The 20,335-nt window shown below is 38.8% G+C and overlaps 1 protein-coding gene across 3 annotated transcripts in view; it reads right to left on the reverse strand.

Annotated features, from left to right (window-relative positions):
* FGD6 (FYVE, RhoGEF and PH domain containing 6) overlaps positions 1-20,335 on the reverse strand; it is a 110,839-nt gene that overhangs the window by 230 nt on the left and 90,274 nt on the right. For 2 of the 3 annotated variants that reach the window (XM_055396105.2, XM_055396106.2), the window contains exons 10-20: positions 18,333-18,391; positions 18,178-18,249; positions 17,398-17,466; positions 16,777-16,860; positions 15,925-16,004; positions 9,336-9,438; positions 8,705-8,851; positions 7,776-7,878; positions 5,494-5,621; positions 2,242-2,370; positions 1,484-1,632 (exon numbers count right to left, since the gene is read on the reverse strand). In XM_055396105.2, coding sequence (XP_055252080.2) covers positions 1,484-1,632; positions 2,242-2,370; positions 5,494-5,621; positions 7,776-7,878; positions 8,705-8,851; positions 9,336-9,438; positions 15,925-16,004; positions 16,777-16,860; positions 17,398-17,466; positions 18,178-18,249; positions 18,333-18,391 — 1,123 coding nt within the window. Of the gene's footprint in view, positions 1-1,483; positions 1,633-2,241; positions 2,371-5,493; positions 5,622-7,775; positions 7,879-8,704; positions 8,866-9,335; positions 9,439-15,924; positions 16,005-16,776; positions 16,861-17,397; positions 17,467-18,177; positions 18,250-18,332; positions 18,392-20,335 lie in introns of those variants that run through there. The other variant, XR_016037562.1, reaches the window with a different exon arrangement.

Consider the following 20,335-nt stretch of genomic DNA (forward strand, 5'->3'; position numbering starts at 1 on the left):
CATCCTAACAGTATAAGATCTTTTCTATAGCAAACGAGAATTCTGTATGTATGAAACTACCCTTTATCTGATAACTTGGACCAAAATTTGGCCTGAAGAGTGCATCTCTTATTTTTTTTTTAATGGTCAATTTAAAATGCAAATGGCATATAAGTTATACATACCATAATAAAAAGATTTTTTAAAAGTCAAAAATTTTCTTTAAAATTAACACATTTTAATATTCCGTAATGTGAAAATATAGCAACCCATGTAATATTAATAAACTCAAAGAGAAATTTATAAATTAGCCTGTATTAATTCTAAATAACAAATAAGCTGATTCTTTTCATCCAACTACATTCAACTTTCTTGAAGGGATTTCTATCTTGTCAACTATATAAGGAGAAGATATATATTCAAAAGTTCAACAGTTTGATCATGAACACAAATGAAAATGATGAGACATATAATATCTAACAGAATTGTAGGCAATTACTGTTTTATCCAAATAACTATTTTTTAAAGAAAAAACAGCTGTGTCATAATTTTATTCTTCAGTACCCAGAAGTAATCATTTGGGTTAACAGCTATATATGGTTGGAAATCCTAATACAGACTGAAAAAAAAGGCTCATAGAGTTTTTGTGATATAGTATCTGATTATTGTTGAGGGGGAACATGTTTAATTCTGATACATTAGTTGTAACTACCTTAATAAAAGACCAGCCTCACTTAAAGCATTCTTTTAGATTTGCGTGTTCTTTGAGGGCCTAGTCAGAAAACATGAGCACCACTTAGTGAGAATAAAAATGCATATTTTGTGAGGCCAAAATAAAAATCTAGTGAAAGGGAGGTGAACTGAACTGTTTTGTTCACAGAGGACCTCAATTTCACAGAGATACTCTTCTCTATGTCAAGCAATCTCATGACATCTAAATAAATACTTTTGTTGGAATTTTGAAGAGAATATTTCAACCACTTCCATCTAAAATGATATACATTGCCTTCTACTCAGTCACTGGGAATAATATTAGAGACTCTTAATGTGTTTGACCTTCTCCCCAAAGATGTAAGTCGGCAAGCAGCTGTTTAAGCTCCTGCCGTTCCATGGCACGACTGACTCAATGAATTGCCAAAATCCCAGAATGTTTCAAGAGAAAATTCTTGACTTCATTGGAGGAGAGGTCAAATACCTCCGCTTCCCTTCCTTTCAGCAGAGCAGCTTCATGCTGCTTCCTCGGAGGTCAAGTGTACACAAAATATTTTGGACAGAACTACCTATTTTCTTTTCCTCTCTGCTTCCTGAAAATATTCCAGATACTCTTGCCTATCTTTAAAACAATTCTAAAGAGTTTGAATAATGTGTTAAATCTTTCTAAATGGGATTTCTGATTTATATTGTCCGTTGATCCCATGCATGAAAGTAGGTTACTTTTAAAATCAATCATTTAAAGTACCAATTTGAAATCTCATGTATGAAAAGAAAAGCCTAAATTACTTACTTCTGAGCTGAGTGAGCATCATCTGCTTTGAATACATAAAATAGCATGTTTTTGTGCAGTAACTGAAACACTCTAGACTCTGAATTCTCATCTTTGACTTGAGTGACTGTGAATCCTAGTAAAGGTTGACTCTCCAAAGCTGCCACATCCTACATTTACAAAGACACAAAGGAAGATGGACTTATAAAATGATACAAAATTCAGACCTGCAACTTTTTATCTGCAAAGCTCTAATCTAATTTCAAACAAACACACACATATAAAACAATGGTAATTCTAGCAACTAATTCATTTTTCATTTATTCAACAATATTTATTGGGCCACCCCCTCCCCACCCATCAGACAGATACTGCAGTAGACAGTTTTCAATGTGTTCATATTCACTGATTTCATGTTATTCCCTATACCCACGATAAGTGAATAATTACATTACTTGCATTTTATGGATGCAAAAAACACAGCTCAGAAAGGTGACATACCCCAGTCTCACCAAACTTCTGCCTTTAGTGAAGTAGTCAGTAGTCACATGATATCCCCCAAACTTAACATTTTAACACTATGGAAAATTCCTAACATCTTTATGAGTATCTTTAGGTACAAAACAAGGACACTGTTCATGTCAAAAACAACAGTAATATCTCCCCTTCTCAAAGCAAAGCAAAAGCATAGACAAATAGATTAGACAAACACTAATTATTTCTAGGTGGCACTATAAAACAAGACTCCAAATTATTCATGTTTACATTTCAGATCTTACCTCACTTGCTGCATATGTGTATAGTACTTTATTTTTTATGACAAACCACAAGTGTTTCCAAGGTTTTTTATTGCCCTTTGATCTGTACAAGTAGCCACTCATAGAGGAATCTTCTGTGTTTGCTGATACCTAAATAAGCAAACCCCATACAGTTTAATAGTTTTTAGACAAAACAAAAATTTAAAATAACAAAATTGTTTTTGATCATTGATGCTGAAAGCAATAACACATAATAATATTGTGTTTAAGAATGAAACTGTTTATATTCAAAATCTGCTACTGTATAGATTGAATATTGCCATTACCATGAGCATAAAATCCTTCCTTTTAGAAGCAATTCCAGAATTTTACCTGGTTTACTTGTGTTTGCATGTATAGGTTTCTTAGTGGGTTCCACTAGGTTTTCTGGGTTGCTAGGAGATGAATAATAATTTCAAATGACAAAAATGCCTTTTTAAAGATGTGTTTTGGGGACAATATATGTTGTTTATTGCTCTCATTTAGGGGTGTTAGGGAAAATTACTTAAACCTTTAACTTTGTTCCTGAGATAACTTTGGATTTCTATAAATTATATCAACAGAAAAGTAAACAGGAAATTCTATTTTTGCGAGGAGGGGGTCATGCAGCTTATAGGAATCTTAGTTCCCTGGACAGGGATCAAACCCCTGCTCCCTGCATTGGAAGCTCAGAGTCTTAACCACTGGACTGCCAGCAAAGTCCCAAGTGGAAAATTTATATCTAATGTTAAATTAGAATGTCTAGTAAGTGAAAGTAAATCTGTATACAGAAATAACATCCTATATAAGACTACCAGGTAATTAAAAAAAGGGAAAACAACATTTACATTCAAAGGAGGTTTCTCTTAAAATGCAGTTAGATTGTGATACCACTGATGCTATGTACCTAGGTTAAGTGTTACTATCATTGCCTGAAATATTTTGTACATTGCTCTTTTGGAATATTTTACAATTAATAGCCATATAAGACTAATCACAATACGGAATAATCATACATAGTCCTCTATTATCTTTTTAAAAGAAAAATTAGTGTTAAACCAGCTTAATTGCCTAATTCACAAAACTTTCATTCGAATGATTTATTTAAAAAATACGTGAAATGATCAATTCAAGAGACGTAGTCTGCCATTACTGAGGGTACTAAAGTTTTGAATGTATGTAATTCTAAAAGATGGATTTCTAAAAGTGTACTGAACATCAATGGAATAAGAAAAAACTTCCCAATTCCTTAAAAAGCTAAACATAGGATAACTGTATGATCAAGCAATTTCACTCCTAGGTATATAACCAAGACAAATGGAAGCGTAAGTCCACATGGAAATCTGTACACCAATGTTTATAGCCGCATTATTCACAATAGCCAAAAGGTGGAAACAACCAGTGTCCATCAACAGATAAATGGCTAAGTTGTGGTATATATCTAAAAAGGAGTACTATTCAGACACAAAACAGAAAGTGCTATAACTTGGCTGAACCTCAAAAACATTGTACTAAGTGAAAGAAGCCAAACATTCAGGATCATATATTGAATGACTCCTTTTACATGACAGATCCAGAACAGACGAATACATGGAGCAGATTCATGGTTGCCAGGGGGTGGGGTGGGGGGTGGGGGTGGGGAATGATGGTTTAACACACACAGGGTGTTCTTATGAGGTGATGAAAAAGTTTTGAAACTGGAGCAATACAGCAGTTACACATCACTGTGAACACACCAAATACCACTGAATTGTGTATCTTTAAACAGTTAATTATATGTTATGTGAATTTCACCCCCGTTTAAAACAAAAGACAAAAAAACACAGGTTTCCAAGGAGACTACTTTGACTTGTATAGAACTTAATTGGAAAAATGAATTTCTCCTGTGTGGCCACAGAGGAACAAAGCAATGGTTTTCAAACTTCAGGAGACATACACCCGAATCACTGAGAATGCTTGTTAAAGTTTCTGATTCCACACAGCTTGGGCCCAAGAATCCGCATTTCTAGTAAGTTCCATCGTGGTGCTGCTGCCACTCTGGAGGACACTGAGAACCAGCAGAGTCAGGGGAGAAAGCAGAGGTTTGAAAGTGGAAGGCCTGTTTGTGTGGTTGGGTAGAAAGATGTACAAAAGAGGACTGGAATTAGGTTGAGTCTAATCTATAGACGATAAGGAGTTTCTGCAGCCAAAAACTCTGTGGAGTTCTGACTAAAGAGGGAAGCATGTGTCAGAATCATATTTATAAATAGTGACATCAACATGGAGAAGTGAAAAATTACAGAGAACTGAAAATTATTTCAGTTGGTTAAAAACTTCAAAGTTTTTGAATGTAGACTTAGATTCAGGAACTGCGTGATAGAAGAAAAAGAGTTGAGAGGTATTCACTCAGCTGGCTTATACAGTTCCACATGAAACTTGGCAAATGGAACTGTAAATCCTATTCTTACTATTTCATGAGACTGGCTATAAATCACTTCCTAGTGTTTCAACAGCCATGATGAAATATGCTCAACTTTACATAAGGAACATGATCTTGGTAAAATTTTTAGAGTTCCTTTCTTCAACTTTTCATGATGGAACACCTCCACAACAAACAAGCAAGAGAACAAAATTTAAAACGCTACTTTCCTGGGCACAAAACCAATTAATAAACTAACCAAAATAGGAGTGACTAGAAAGGCAGGACTATTTGATTTCTTGACATTGGCTGATTTAACACTTGACTTTGAGGAACTGGGACAGGATATCAGTGATGCATATGGATTTACTCCAGGGGCAGGTCAAGCTTTGTAGGTTATTTAAACTTAAAATTTTTTCTGTTAAGTTGAAGGAAGAACAATCTACTGTCAGTGAACAACCTACTATATCAGTTGTATATAACCTACTAGTGCCTAAAAAAAATAAGCCATGCAGATGAGTAAATGCTAACAAAATGCCCCCAATAGTTTATATACTTCTTCCCTCTGATAAGGGGTCTCCTCAAAGTAATTTTAAACATTAACATGAATCCACGTTACCTTTACTTTCTATCACTGCTATAAAATGCTCCCCAAACCTTTCAACAGTCATTTTCTAAATGACTCCGGTCATAAGGGAGATAAGGGAGGCCTCAGCCACATCCATCTTCAGAATTAAAATGCATGTCTTAACAGTGGTGGGAAATGACATCTTCCTTTATGAGAGAAAAACTAAAGTACTATATGAGTATGAATAATTCAGCCTCTATCAAGTTGCAAGTTTAATGGAAACACTTACTTCTTTAAGAGCAGCTGGGATTTTTTTCTGTTTCCTCCCTGATGGAATACTATGTAAGACTGATGATAAGGTGCTGGAAGGAGATTTGTGATTTCCAGGGGATCCAAACTTAGGAGAGTGCTGGTGATCTAAAACAAACCAGGTACACTTATGGAACCGACGGTAAACATTCTGCAATTCAATTTAATCCAAGTCAATAAACACTGTTGCGCAAAATATCCATGCAAGGATACTTAAGAAACTTGTGTCACTGAGGCCCCTGGGAAAGGAAGCCAAATGGGTGGAAGTTGAGTGGGAGGAAGACTTTCCACTGTCTATTTTTTACTTTTTTCAACTGCAAACCATATGAAAGAATTGCCCCTTTATGCCTGTAGTATTCTGAAACATGTTCATGTATTACAAACTTAAAAAACTAAATTGAAAAACATCTAATTGAAATACTAACATCATTTAGTATCTAAATACATGACCAAATAACATTACAATGAATAAAATTTTCGAAAAGAGACTATAAGGCAAGAGGAGGCAGTAATTAATTTTGACTGCAGAGGTTTAAGGAAAGCTGGGAAAAGAATGAGAGTTTTGAGTTGGCATCAAGGTACAAGTAGGAGTCTGGCAAGCAAAAAAGAGGAGGAAGAACACTTCGTGAAGAAAAGTCAGCAAAAGCACAGAGATATGAAATTAGATCATCTATTTGGAGGTGAAGCTGGAAAAAAGAGGACTGGTTCTAAGGACTGTCTTTAAGGCAGTGGGAAATCAAAAGCCTTCTGGGCTGGGAAGTAGACTCAATTTAGAATACTAAATCTGACAGTAGGAAAGGGGAAGGATTTGTAAGAGAAAAACCTTCAGAAAGTTAGGACAGTCGTCCAGATGAAAGATACTGAAGGTTTTGTTAGGGTGGAGATGAAGAAGTCAAGAACAGGACAGAGTTTTCAAAGATAAATTTGACAAGATTTATTGACCAAATGGGTGACAAAGGAGTATTGAACAATGGATTTTGAATGTTTGAGCCTATATTAGATACTCAGAGAACAAAGGGAAGAACATAAGGCTGGCAGAAGATCAGGGGAATGTTTCTTTTTGGAAAATATGTACAGAAAATAACAATTTCTCTATTAATGTATGGATTTTGAAATAGCATGTCATCCAGTTTTATTCATTTAGACATTCTCATCTGCTAATGAAAAGCTATTCTTCATTGCCATGAAGGATCATTTTTTAAAAGTTTGCTGCTAAGTCACTTCAGTCGTGTCCGACTCTGTGCAACCCCATAGATGGCAGCCCACCAAGCTCCCCCGTCCCTGGGATTCTCCAGGCAAGAACACTGGAGTGGGTTGCCATTTCCTTCTCCAATGCATGAAAGTGAAAAGTGAAAGTGAAGTCACTCAGTCATGTCCAACTCTTAGCGACCCCATGGACTGCAGCCTACCAGGCTCCTCCATCCATGGGATTTTCCAGGCAAGAGTACTGGAGGGGGGTGCCTTGCCTTCTCCGTTTAAAAGTTTAGATCCTCTAAGTTTCAGGAATTTTAACTAAGGATCTTTTCTCAACATGTAGACCTGAGCTGCATTCATCTTAACTGGAGGAATGGATACTTGCAGGCAGATATAACTCATCATTTTGTAGCTGGTGCTGCACATTTAGATGTAGAATAAAACCTCACACATCAGTCCAAGTGATTAGAATAAGGCTAACAAAGTGCCACTTGGTATGTTTTCATAGAGAACTACTTGACTGATTGATAAAATGATTTGTAATACACGTAGACGTGAAACTAGAAACTTGAAAATTACTTAGAAGCTAAAGTTCCCTTGTAACTGTTCTAAGCATTTCATCCTGTGGTTATACTTCTACAATTAGAATCCTTAGCAAAACCTTTTTCAGAATAAAAATAAGTTTCAGTGCAACCCTTCCTAGAACCATCACAAAATTTGAGTGAAGAAAGCTTAACTACCCAGTGCTCTGTGACGCCTGGAGGGGAGGGGGTTGGGAGGAGGTTCGAGAGGGAGGGGACATATGTATGCCTGTGGCTGATTCATGTTGGTGTGTGGCAGAAACCGACATGAAACTGTAAAGCAATTATCCTCCAAGTAAAAATAAATACATTTAAAAAAAAAGAAAAAGAAAGCTTAACTAAGTTAAGAAAGCAAGATACTCAATATTTTGAGAGAAGCATCACCAATTATATTGCTAATGGGCCCTATGACGATTCTTTTAGAAGGTTTTTTGCAAGCATCTGGGACATAAACGAATTTTCAGTTAAATCTTTACTTATACATTACCTAATTTCTGCAATTCTTGGAAACAGTGTTCACATACTCTTGCTGGTTGATTTTTCAGGTAATCTAAGCCATACTTGTTTGATGAACAAGCTTGGCATACAATCTGCAAAACACATAGGAATTATTTCATTTCATTTAGAATAACCTTTGTATCTAAACCGTCAGTTACAATTCATAGCCCAGTCTACTTTTCAAAACCTGTTCATAGTCATTGAGTCTCAATAACAACTCAGCAGAGGTATGTACGGAACTCACACACAGTACCACATTTGAAGAGGCCACAGATGATCACGGATTGCTTATGACAGATAATATACTAATGGCAGTAACAGATGCAGAGTGCTTAGAACACCGCCGGGGGGGCAGTAAGTCCTGTGTCAGCTGTACCATCATCACTGTCATTGCCATCATCACTGCGGCAACCATGAACACCTCTGCTGCACCTCTTCCTAGTGTCTGGCCTGTATTAAATGCTCTCTAAATAACATCCGTTAAATCTTTACAGTCACTCTCTGATTTCACTGTTACTATGCACATTTTACTGATAAAGTTATGAAAACTTAGAAACATCACAAATGATAACTTCAACACTGAAAGTTTCCTCCTGTTAAGAATGTAGTATTGGGACAAATGTAGTTTCAAAAATTACCTATAAATGTGAGCATCTGTTTAATTGTCAATTTGGTAGTTTTTTTTTTTTTAATGAACATGTTCTATTATTGACATCCTAAAGTAATCTTGGGGTAGAAGGAGTAAGTTCCCTAACAAGACTGCCTCATGCTAAATGTTGAGCGGGGGATACCAGTCATGAGTCAGTATCCCCCTCCTCCCTACCCTACGACGGTTTACAAGGGGAAATACACTTCTTCACTGTGCACAGCGTGGAGCTACTGAAAACCACAAGGGAAGTGAGTGTGATCCTCTCCAACCTTTCCGCAGGCCCGGCAGTGATGTCGTCTCCAGGTCAGAGTAAATTCACTGGTGCAGATCATACACATGGTGGCCCTGGTATCAGGAATCCAGATGGGAGCCTTAGATCCAAGAGGACTAACCTCGTCTTTACTCTCTGAGTCAGCCTGTAGAAGAATGACTTCTGATTATTTCTAGGCACACTGCCCGCTACGGCTCAAATCTTTTTATTTTGCACCGGCGGCTCACAATGCTGATGGTATCATTAAAGATGTGGATGAAACAGGAACAATCATATTTTTCATCTTCTCAGGATATTAAGATTAGCTACATTCCAACAATCCTCTAGTGCAAAATTGTGCTACCATTGCCTGTGGTAGTGCAACGACAGCTGATTAGTTTCTTCCTCAAACTACACTGCTGTATTTTCTACAGTGAGGTTTTACAACCAGAAAAAATATGAATGCACTATATACTATCCTAGACTTGTAGGGAGACATTAATAGAGTAAACATTTAGGCTCTGAAATTATGCACATACCCAATCCTTCTGTGAAGCAAATGCTGCTTTTCTAAACCCCTGGGAAAAGTTTCTTTAAGGCAAAAATGGTTTGAAATGCACCTAAAAAACACACGAAGGAAAAGACAATACCTCATCAAGACTCCGACTAGGACAGAATGTGATTCTTTTCTTGGCATACTCTTCTATTGACCTGGAAATGGCTTCGAGCCATTCATCCCTTTCTGGGGCAGAACTGTTGGGGGCAAAAGAGGTTCTATCAGCCAGATGTCAGCTCTTATTCTTTGCCTTTTTCTTACTTTTTCTCCTTCTGCCATGGCAACAGATTCCACCACCCTCCAACAATGTGAGTCACAGGCAACAACTTGGAGCCTTCTGGCACAAATAACCAGTGGGCATTCAAAGAACACATGGCATTTGAGCAAACACAACACTTTTCTTCTTTCCAAAGATACCACTTTCTAAAACTGAATGGCTTTTGAAGTCTCCTAAATTTGGAGATATTTTTGTTCGATTTAAGGGCTATTCATGCAATTAATAATTATGATTACTTACATAACCAAGGAGCTTCCTGAGATATAATCTTAGATTTTAAAAATATTCCAAGGAATCAAGTTTCAAATTCAAATTTACAACACAGAATACTAAATATTTTTAGGCTACTAAATACTCTAGAAAGGGCACTAGAGTAAAGGAAACATATTTTTGGTGTCATAAACAGAAGCTGGAGGCATGGCTAATTAGGGCTCCTCTACCAATTCAGTCCATCACATCCTCTGTTCTTACTCTTAGTTCATCAGGAAGTGTGTGACTCAGATATAGACAGAAATGAGCCAAATAGGAGGACAGCCTGCTCAGAAAAATGCATTCTTGTTCTACGTTTTTGCAAAGAGGCCTTCTAAAAAAATTCTGTGGTAACTCAGAATCATCACCGGTATCAGTGCATTTGTTTTGCAAACTCAGGAGGGGAGACACGTATTAGGTATTGTATGTGTATGTGTGTGTCTTTGTAGAGAGAAAGAGAATTTAATAATAAATGTAAAAACTCTATCATAATAAAAATCCACTATAACAATGAGAATGTTACTGTGTAAGAAAATGTGCATTTTCTTATTTTTAAGAGACGCATACTCAAGTATGCAGGAGTAAAATGACCTGATATTTGACATTTGTTTTAAAGTACTTTTAGAAAAAAGGAAAATCTGTGGCAGAACCTTGGTAATTTTTTGAGTCTTAGTGACCAAATATGCAGGTTCATTGTAGTCTTCATTCTAATTTTAAGTGTGTAACTGTTAAGTAATGACTTTAAAAGGAAAAATTCCATCTTAAAAAATTATACAAACAGGCATATTTTGATGAATCCAGAGCACATCAAGGAGATACTTTAACCTTCCCCACCATAATCGTTCTCAGAAATGAACCGTCCAACTAAATGGCTTCAGTACCATTTAGAAAATGCACTCATATGGATAAAGGCATCCAGTTTACAAACAAAATTTTTAAACTAGTGTATTTTTCAAAGTATCTATATAAATCAAAACCAAAATAAAATAGAAATAGCCCCTATCTCTCTAAACCAAACAAAACCCACCTCAGTTACCTCTACTATTCCACCATCACTGTCCCAACTAGCTGCCGCTAATTTAACATTTACCACATTATCAGCCAATTGTGCTGAATGCTCTCTGTGCAAATGCTGTCACACCTCATATCCTCAAAGGAATATCTCTTTCCCCCAATCCCAATTTCACACACCATCTCCCTCTATAGAAAAGCAATGTGAAGATTTGAACCATTAGATAATTTGCTTTAGATAACATGATGCTCAGGATGCTCAAGTGCTCACTCCTGTCTGACCCTCTGTGACCCCATTGACTGGAGCCCACCAGGCTCCTCTGTCCACAGGATTCCCTAGACAAAAATACTGGAATGGGTTGCCATTTCCTTCCCAACAGATCTTGCTGACCCAGGGATTAAACCCGTATTTCTTGCATCGGCAGGCAGATTCTATACCGCTGCATCACTTGCGATGCCTTGGATAGCAGGCTGCTGTATGAAATGGTGACTTGGTACCAGGCCCAAGTGTGGCTAAGGATGGAACCCTTCACCACCAGGTCATCTCTAGCCTCTGTTCCTGTTCTCTGATGAGTTACGCTATGAGAACATGGGCCCAGGTTCTGGGTGAACATTCATAAACTATTACTGTCCCCCCGCCTTCTCTCCTTCCCCAACTTTTCCCTGGAAAAGGTAACAGAAAGCAGAGAGGCAGATGGCTAATTTGAGGATTGCTGTCTGATTTTTCTGGAGCCCTGGGAGCATGTGGAATGTGATTCGACTGCAAATCATGTCACATATGCTGTTCTTTCATTTCATTATTCCTGGCTTTTTCTTGTGTGGGCTTCTGCCAAAACAATGTTTATCAGCTCTTGATAAAACATGTCTCAGAGACCACACACATTTGCCTCGAGCATCAAGTGCAGACATTCTAGCCCTGCTTTTGTGACATGGTTAAAAGAAGAATCAGCATCTTCCTCCTATGAAAACACAGTTAAGCCAAGTATTCTTTTCTGTATGGAATGTGGACATTATCAGAAAGCAAATTTGCATCAAGCAAGCACCTTTCACCACTGATTGGAAAGAATTTCTGAGGGAAAAAGTTCTCCAATAGAAGGGATTTCTGGTGTGCCAGACCTGACACACTATGACCTTCCCGTGTTAACCGTGAGACGCTACTCTGGGGTCCAAAGGCCACATCATTTCAGTTCACTTGAATAACATTTACTGGAAGCCTTCTATGGGCCAGGTACGATGCTGTGAACCAGGCACAAAAGTACACTTCATTTCCAAGTGCTGACACCCAACTGAGGTGAGACCTAAGAACAAGTAATTACCATATAATACAGCAAGGGTAAAGTAGCTAAATAATGCAGAAATAGTGAACAACCTTATTTGGGCAGCAGTGAAGGCTTTGCAGAGGTGATGACTAACATGCCACTGGAAGAATTACAGGATTTAAACAGGGAACTCTGTGGTCTCCCTGTGCACTCCCAGTCAGTCTGCTGCCTTCGGTCATCACCTCTAAACTGCTGACTCCCTAGGACATGACTCTAGTCCAGTCTCCCTTCTGACATCCAGCTCCTGGAATAAACTACCTCCGTGTTGACCAATGATTTATAGGCACCTCATATTCAATACGCACCTGTGTGCCTGTGTTCAGTCACTCTGTTGTGTCCAACTCTTTGAGACCCCATGAACTGTAGCCCACCAGGCTCCTCTGTCCATGGCATTTTCCAGGCAAGAATACTGGAGTAGGTTGCCATTTCCTTCTCCAGGGGATCTTCCACATTCACATCTGAACCTAAATTCCTGATTTCTCCCCAAAGCTCCCGGTTACCTATCGCAATAGCCTGATACACTGTCCAGGCTGAAGACTCAGTCTTACTGCGTCTCTCATTTCCTATGTCCCACTACTCACCTCCTTCAGTTCCCTCTCAAACTAATCTCCACAGAGTAACCAGATATTCTTTTTAAAATGCCAATATGATCACATCATTCCTTTGTATAAACCTTTCAGTGGTTTCCTGTGGCTCTTAGGCTAAAGACCAAAATCCACAAGACAGTTCTGCGTAATTTTTCTCCCTGTCGCTTCAGGTTTATCTCAGGTCACTCTCCCTCTCATTTGCTATGTTTAAGACACAGTGGCTTTTCAGTTCTTTGAACATGCCATGCTGCCTTCCACCTCAGGATCTTCGTACACACCACTCCTACTGGCCAAGAGCCTCCTCCTTTTCTCTTTGCCAAGCTATCCACCTCCTACTTACCCTTCATAACTCAACAGACACAGGACTTGAGGGAAGCTATCCCTAACTGCCCTTTCTCCATCAAATCTAACTGAAGCCTCATAGCAACCGGTAGTTTTCCTGTGTACTACTGAATCACGCTGATAAACTGACTGTGCTAATAATTCGTGTACGACTTTCCCAATGGACTGCAGTGCAGGGAAGGAAACCCCCTTTCCATTCTCCATTGTATTCTGATGCCTAGTACAACACCGGCCCAGGGTAGAAGCTCCTTATTATTTACTGAACAAAGGGATGAATTCTAGGTGGAAGTAGCCACCTGTGCAAGGCAGAAGGATGTGAAATGAGCTGGCATGCATGGAGAATCACTAGCAGATCCACACAGATAGAACATGTCATTCTTTGGTGGGGCTGGTGATAAGGAGAGTGAATGGAGATCAAGCTGGTGAGGCAGACAGGAACCAGATCACAAGAGGCCTCCTAGCTTCCTCAGTGGCTCAGATGGTAAAGAATATGCCTGTAATGTGGGAGACCTGGGTTCAATCCCAAGGTTGAGAAGATCCCCTAGAGAAGGGAATGGCTACCCGCTGTGATTAGGGGAATTCAGAATGGAAAGCCTGCCACAGGGGTGGCATTCGGTATATGTTTATTCTCTTTCTTCCACACCACCTTAACCCTCCCTTGGAAATTTTTTTTTCCTTTTTCAAGAACTTTCCAGTTTTTTATCATTATTCTGCATACCTCACATTCAATCCATCCACAGTCCTACTAGCTCTACCTGACAGCTCCATGTCTTAAAACCATAGTCCAGACCTCACCATCGACAGCCTCCTACCTGGTCTTCCAGCTTCTACTCTAGTCTCTGGTGGTCTGTCTTCTACAGAGCAGATAGTGTGCTTTTTAAAAAATAAAAAATGAGGTCACACCAATTCTTAGCTTAAAAACCTCTGGATAGTTTCCCATCACATTTAAAAATTCAATGCTCTTACTAGATCAGTCTAGGAGCCAGATCTGAAAAAACACACAACATCTAGATATTTAATTGATAGGCAACCAAAGAAAGAAAGATTGACCATCATTTTCTGAATTGCTTAATTTTTAATAAACAGAATGTTTGTTTATCAAAGCACATTTTAGTTAGAAAACTTAAGTACAATTGAAAACTTAACTTCCCTATAAGCATTTCCTCTTTGAATCTTTGAAAAAAAATTTCTTGATTTTAAGAACCAAGCTGAAGTATTTGCCAGGAACCTGATATACCGGGACTTGATGTTCTTTGCATTTTTTGTATTAATTCAAGAAAGAAAGAAAACAAAGGGGAAAAATCACAGTTTCAGGTGATCAAACTTTTTTTTCACTTTCTTTAAAAAAAAAAAAAAAAATTTGGCTGCACTGCTCGGCTCATGGGATCTTAGTTCCCCGACCAGGTACTGAACCTGGGCCCTGGGCAGTGAACGCGTGGAGTCCTAACCACTGAGCCACCAGGCAAGTCCCCTACTTTCACATTTTAAATACTGATCTGAAGGATTTTTCAAGTACTCCCTCCCTTGACAGAGCTCTGCTTGCTCTAGTCAGTAGCTGGGAAGCACGTGACAAACCCAGAATACAAGAATTTGTCTTCTCCTGTCATCCTGAGATTTAGTATCAGACAGCATGGCCTTTCTATTTCAGAAGAGTGACATGACCCAGGGAGCTGCTCCTGTGGTCTGATTTGGGAAGTCAGCAGATTTGGTCTGAGGCCTTGACATCCATGGACATAGGCAATATTAGAACAGTTAAAAATATGAATTTTAGTGTCAGATCCAAATTTCAGCTCCACTGGCTCTGCTACTTAATAGCTGGTTGACTTTTTTCACCATAAAATGGGTATAATAGTAGTAACTCACCTAAAAAAGTTATTGTGAAGATTTAATGAATTAACACACAAGAAGTACTCAGGATAGTCCTGGGCACAAAGTAAACACCATGTAAGGGTTTGCAGCTATTTTGATTACATCAAAGGTGAAGTCTGAGAGCCAGCCAGACTTGTTATCCAGATCTGACAGTAGAGGAAGCTGGGGCTGTTGGTGTCTCTCCCTTCACCAGTCAAATCTTGCCATATATCCACTCCTGGCTCTTAGCCAAGCCTGAATAATGTACCTGTATGAGTCATACAGTTTCAGGTTTCCTTAGCACTTGATTTACATTATGGTCATATATTTTGCTGTACACATAAATCACTGTAGGTTTCTGCTGGAGGCAACGTGGTATTATAATAACAACAGATTTAAAACCAAAAAAAGTTCTAGTCACATCCTGACTTTGCCAGCAATGCAGCCTTAAGGAAACAACTCAATTTTTTCTGTAATGTGGTCTTCCTCACTTTTATGACACCTACCTCAATAGATTTGTTATGACCTTGGATATTATACAAAAACTTCCCTGTATAATATAAAGCGCTAGATGTTTTTAGAACATTCTATATCACTGTAGAAGGATTTGAAATACCCACTTCAAAAACAATGATTGGCAAAGCACTTTTTAGCATTATTACTCCATTGAGAGGAACGTTTTAATATTTGTGCTTCTAGCATACTGCTGCATCAGCTCTCAGACATTCTCCCTACATGGTAAATCAAGAGTAAATTGCATGGGGGACTCCTCTGATGGTCCAGTGGCTAAGACTCCTCATTCCCAATGCTGAGGGGCTGGGATCTCATTCCTCTGGTAAAGTAACTAGATCCCACATGCCACAATTAAGACCTGGCACAGTCAAATAAATTAATAAAAATAAATTTAAAAAAGAAAAAGTAAACTGCATGGTATTAGGAGAGAAAAGAAGGGGGGGAAATAAGTCTAGTTGTTGACCTAAATATGAAAAATGTTGGAGGTATCTGAGCCTGTAACACCGACCAATGTTTATATGTATTTGTAAAACAGACCTGGCTGAGAGGATGAAGGAACGTTCTACACTTTCGATCTTAAGTTCATTCTGATATGCTTCTTGCGTGGGTTTTCTGACCTGGAAGAAAGCAAAACGAATTGAGCAGACACATCCTATGGAAAACCTCATCTCTGATGTGCAGTTAAAACTGCCCAATGCCCGTGCTGCTGACACCAACCCCCAACTTTCATATCCAGGTTGATCTACATTACTCTCCCTCATCTGCTCTATGCTCCAGATGAATTTAAACACCCACATACTCAAAGACAAACTTTCCCACCTTCAGGCCTTTGCTCACACTATTCCCTCTGCCAAGAATGCCTTTCCCCACATCTCAGTGTGGCCAGATGTGACCTACTCTGTTAAGATTCTTGGCTCTTCCCCCAAAAAGACTTCCTCAAGTCTCCCTCTTTTTCTCACTGCCAACTATCCCGCCACCATGTCCCATGAAAAGCTACACATTCTTTATTTTCTGAGTTCCCATAAACTTTGGCCTTTATAGTGATTATCTATTACCATCTATTTTACAGGTGTTGATATGCAGTGTATTTGCTTCCCCACTAGTTGCTAAACTCATGGGGCTTTAGAGCAAAGGTGGAGACAAAAGGATCCTGCTTCAATTCATCTTTGTATTTTTCACTCAGTCATTAACACGTTTTGTTTATAGCAGTTCTCAGGAAATATCTTGTAACTAAATTAATATATGAGGGAAAAAATGAATAAGTGAACACATGAACAGGAACACATGGAGACAGAAGAGAGGATTATGAGAAAATGATCATTGTAGGGATTTTTCTCTAAATACATCTGGGTTAAAAATACATATATATCTTCCAGCAGATGCACAGACCTTCATTCCAGCCAATGATAGCATGTTGTTCAGTTTGTACATCCCAGACTGCACTGGTGTTGTATACAACAGGGCATCATTAAACTGAAAGTAGAAATATTTCATAGGACAAAGTAAAGCAAGATATTTTAGCTACAAAGATACTGGTAAGACACAGGAATAAAGGAACAAAATTACCTCTTTGCTTCAAACTCTCTCAGTAAAATACTTAGAGTCTGCTTATAAAATCAGAACCACCTAGAATGTCCTATTGGAATATTACTGGAAGGCAATTTCTGGAAAATGCACTTTCTTTCCGAGTTCTATAAGAAATTTGACATTTTCTGAATTCTAAATCCCTCTAAGGAACTATCGTCTGCCAAAACAAAACACCGACAGAATCAGTTTTTCCAAATCAGACATGAAATAAACTAGATTCAAAAAGGAAGTAAATTTCTAGTTATGCACCATACAAGACTTTGTTTCCTATACTTGACATGCAAATAAGCACTCCACACAGTCAAAGATCCCACTAAAACTGCTATTTGAATGTGCCAAGCTTATCTGGTCTGAACAAAGGTCTCCTTTCACTAAGCAATTACCCCTGCCTTGGGCTCAACAGCAACACACATGGCCACTTACCAGGAAAAACATTCGGGGCTGCATGACTTTCCGAGATAGCTTCATCAGAATTCCTTCTTTGAGAAAAACCTGATTCATCCAAACAAATACCCATTTAGTACCATCACAACTACAATATATGTATACATGTAATTTCCTTTTCAACCTTCTTTACCCAGATTTTTTGTGTGGAGGCTGGATAGCATAGTTTCCTTGTGGCTTTTTACAGCCATGGTTTCTTTTAAAACCCTTAAAGTAATTTAGGAATTGGATAAGCCAGCAGAATTCTATAAAGCCAATATTGACCCCAGGGGTACCATGTGGTCTAAAATGTAATTGACCAAGTGTGTACTTCATCCCGAGGCTGAGTCAACATCCTGACAATTGCACTTTGTAAATTTCCTGAATTCATTCCCTCGGCCACTTTTGTGCTCCAGGAAGAGCATCAAAATACCAATAATTTTCCCCTTCCTCTCAAAATTCACTCTTACATTAAAGATTTGAAATGAAATTGTCTTTAAAGCTGTGCGAGGTCAGCTAGTATTACACAATAAAATGATCCTATTTAATCAGATACTCTGTGGGGTCCATTGCCATTCTCCTAATTGAATTGGACTTCTTATTACAGTGACTTAAATCATGCATGTTTTGAAAGGATAGAATGAATGCAGTTAATCCAGATAGGGTCACTGAAGACTAACAATAACAAAAAATGTATTTTCATAACTCAAATGAAAATAGTCACAAACGGTGACTAAATCCATTGTATTAAGCTTGTAAAAGGCAATCTCAAACACTTACGCGTCCAGGCTGAACTATTTCATGGTGTCCATTTAAGCTGTACTGAATTTGCATAAGTTTCTGGAAGTTGTCCTACAGAAAGAGAATGCAGAGCATATGAAGGCACAAGCTCCCAGGTACAACAGTACACCAGCCACTGAAAGGAAGATACTTACTCCTTGCTTCATGGTGTCATTGGCGTGGTTGGCCACCTCTATAACAACAGCAAGGGCATCTAAAATACGTAGGAACAGAAGTGGCATTTGATCACTATCATTACCAATGAAATGCAACAATGAGCAACTCCAGGTAACAAGACGGCTAGTGGAAGAGCTCAGTTAACTGTGTGTGGGCAGAAATACACACGGTGAAGTTCGATGAGAGCAAAACCAAGGAAAAACAGGCAAAAACAGTACTTATGAAAAGAAATGAGCCAAAGACAGACTCTGAAGACACATTATAGGGAATTCCCTGGCAGTCCAATGGTTAGGACTTCCATTGCAGGGAGTATGGGTTCAACCTCTGATCAGGGAGCCAAGATCCGATAACCATGCAATCTGGCCAAAACCAAAAAGACACATTCTAGACCATGCATATCAACAGTAGGAAGTCAGGATTGTTTTGCGCTGAGATTTGTGCTGTTGGAGTCTACAAGGATATGAATAGGATTTAACTGGAAGCTGAGGACCATTCCAGGATAAACTGCCTTAACAGACAAGGATCCTGGGATAGGAAACCAGAATTATAAGAACCTTCGATTTAAGAAGGTCAGGGCTTAGCTGTCTTCTCTTAGTCTGATCCCAAGAGGGAAAAATGCCACAAGGAAGTATACTGTATCTTATAAAATTACACACATTATTTTGTGAGTTGGGTTACTGAGCCTCACCTGTGTTTTATTGTTTTTATTAACTTCTTGCCTTTATCAAATGTTTCTGAACATCTCAGTCTTACCATCTTCATTATACATATAAAGGAAAAAGTGTCCCTTATCTCCTTTTTGGCCACGGCTGTTCTCAATACAAAAGAGCAGTATTCCCCAAGGGAATGCCTGGATATGTGTAAGATAAATTTTGTTTGTCACAATGATGGGAAGGTCCACTGGCCTTTAGTGGGAAGGCGTCAGGGATGTTAAATATTCTGCAGTGCTAATTAGCAACCCACACAAAGAAAGTTATCCCATATGACAGCAGCACTTCCACAGAGAAAAACTGGTAGAGTGTTAAAGAGGGAAGCATACTCTCCTGAACCTGGTGTGGCAGTGACAGTAATTATCAATGAAAAGAATATTTAAAAAAGAAAAATCAATTTCTGGAAAAGGTTTGAGGTTTTTTTTGGACCAGCTATACTATACCTACTTGGATTCCCTGATGGCTCAGATGGTAAGAATCTGCCGGTAATGCAGGAGATCCAGGTTTGATCCATGGATTGGAAAGATCCCCTGGAGAAGGGAATAGCTACCCACTCCAGTATTCTTGCCTGGACAATTCCATGGACAGAGGAGGCTGCTGGGCTACAGTCCATGGGGTCGCAAAGAGTTGGACATGACTGAGGGACTAATTATACCTTCCAAGGGATACTCTTTCTAGTATCAACCCTGGAGGTTTCTGTAGCCTTTAAATATATTATTGGACTTTCCTGGCAGTACAGTGGATAAGAATCCACCTGCTAATGGAGGGAACATGGGTTCGATCCCTGATCTGGGAAGATTCCACATGCCGCAAAGCAACTAAGCCTGTGTACCACCACCCATATACTGCAAATCCTGAAGCCTGCGCGCCTAGAGCCTGTGCTCTGCAACAAGAGAAGCCACCGCAATGAGTGGCCTGCTCACCGCAACAAAGTAGCTCTGTTCACTGCAACTAGAGAAAGCCCACAAACAGCAACGAAGACCCAGTGCAACCAAAAATAAATGTGTTACCGTCACCTTTATTCAAGGAAAGCAGTATCTTCTTCCAACCACATATCGGAATTTACTGCAGTTGGCACTCATCATCGAAGATATCAAGAGGTGAGCCTGGACACATTCCCTGCTTTCTGACCTGCTTGAATTCCCAGTGGACAGGGACAAAGGCTTTAAGATTTAATGAATGGATGAAGTACTAAAGCTGCTGCTATTTGGTCACCTGGCCTCCAGGCTCTGACTTCTCTCACCCATGCTGCAATCCTACTTTTCCCATGT

The sequence above is a fragment of the Moschus berezovskii genome, chromosome 6 (genome assembly GCF_049115385.1).
Source record: "Moschus berezovskii isolate FMDL1 chromosome 6, NW_MosBer_1.0, whole genome shotgun sequence".
NCBI lineage: Eukaryota > Metazoa > Chordata > Mammalia > Artiodactyla > Moschidae > Moschus > Moschus berezovskii.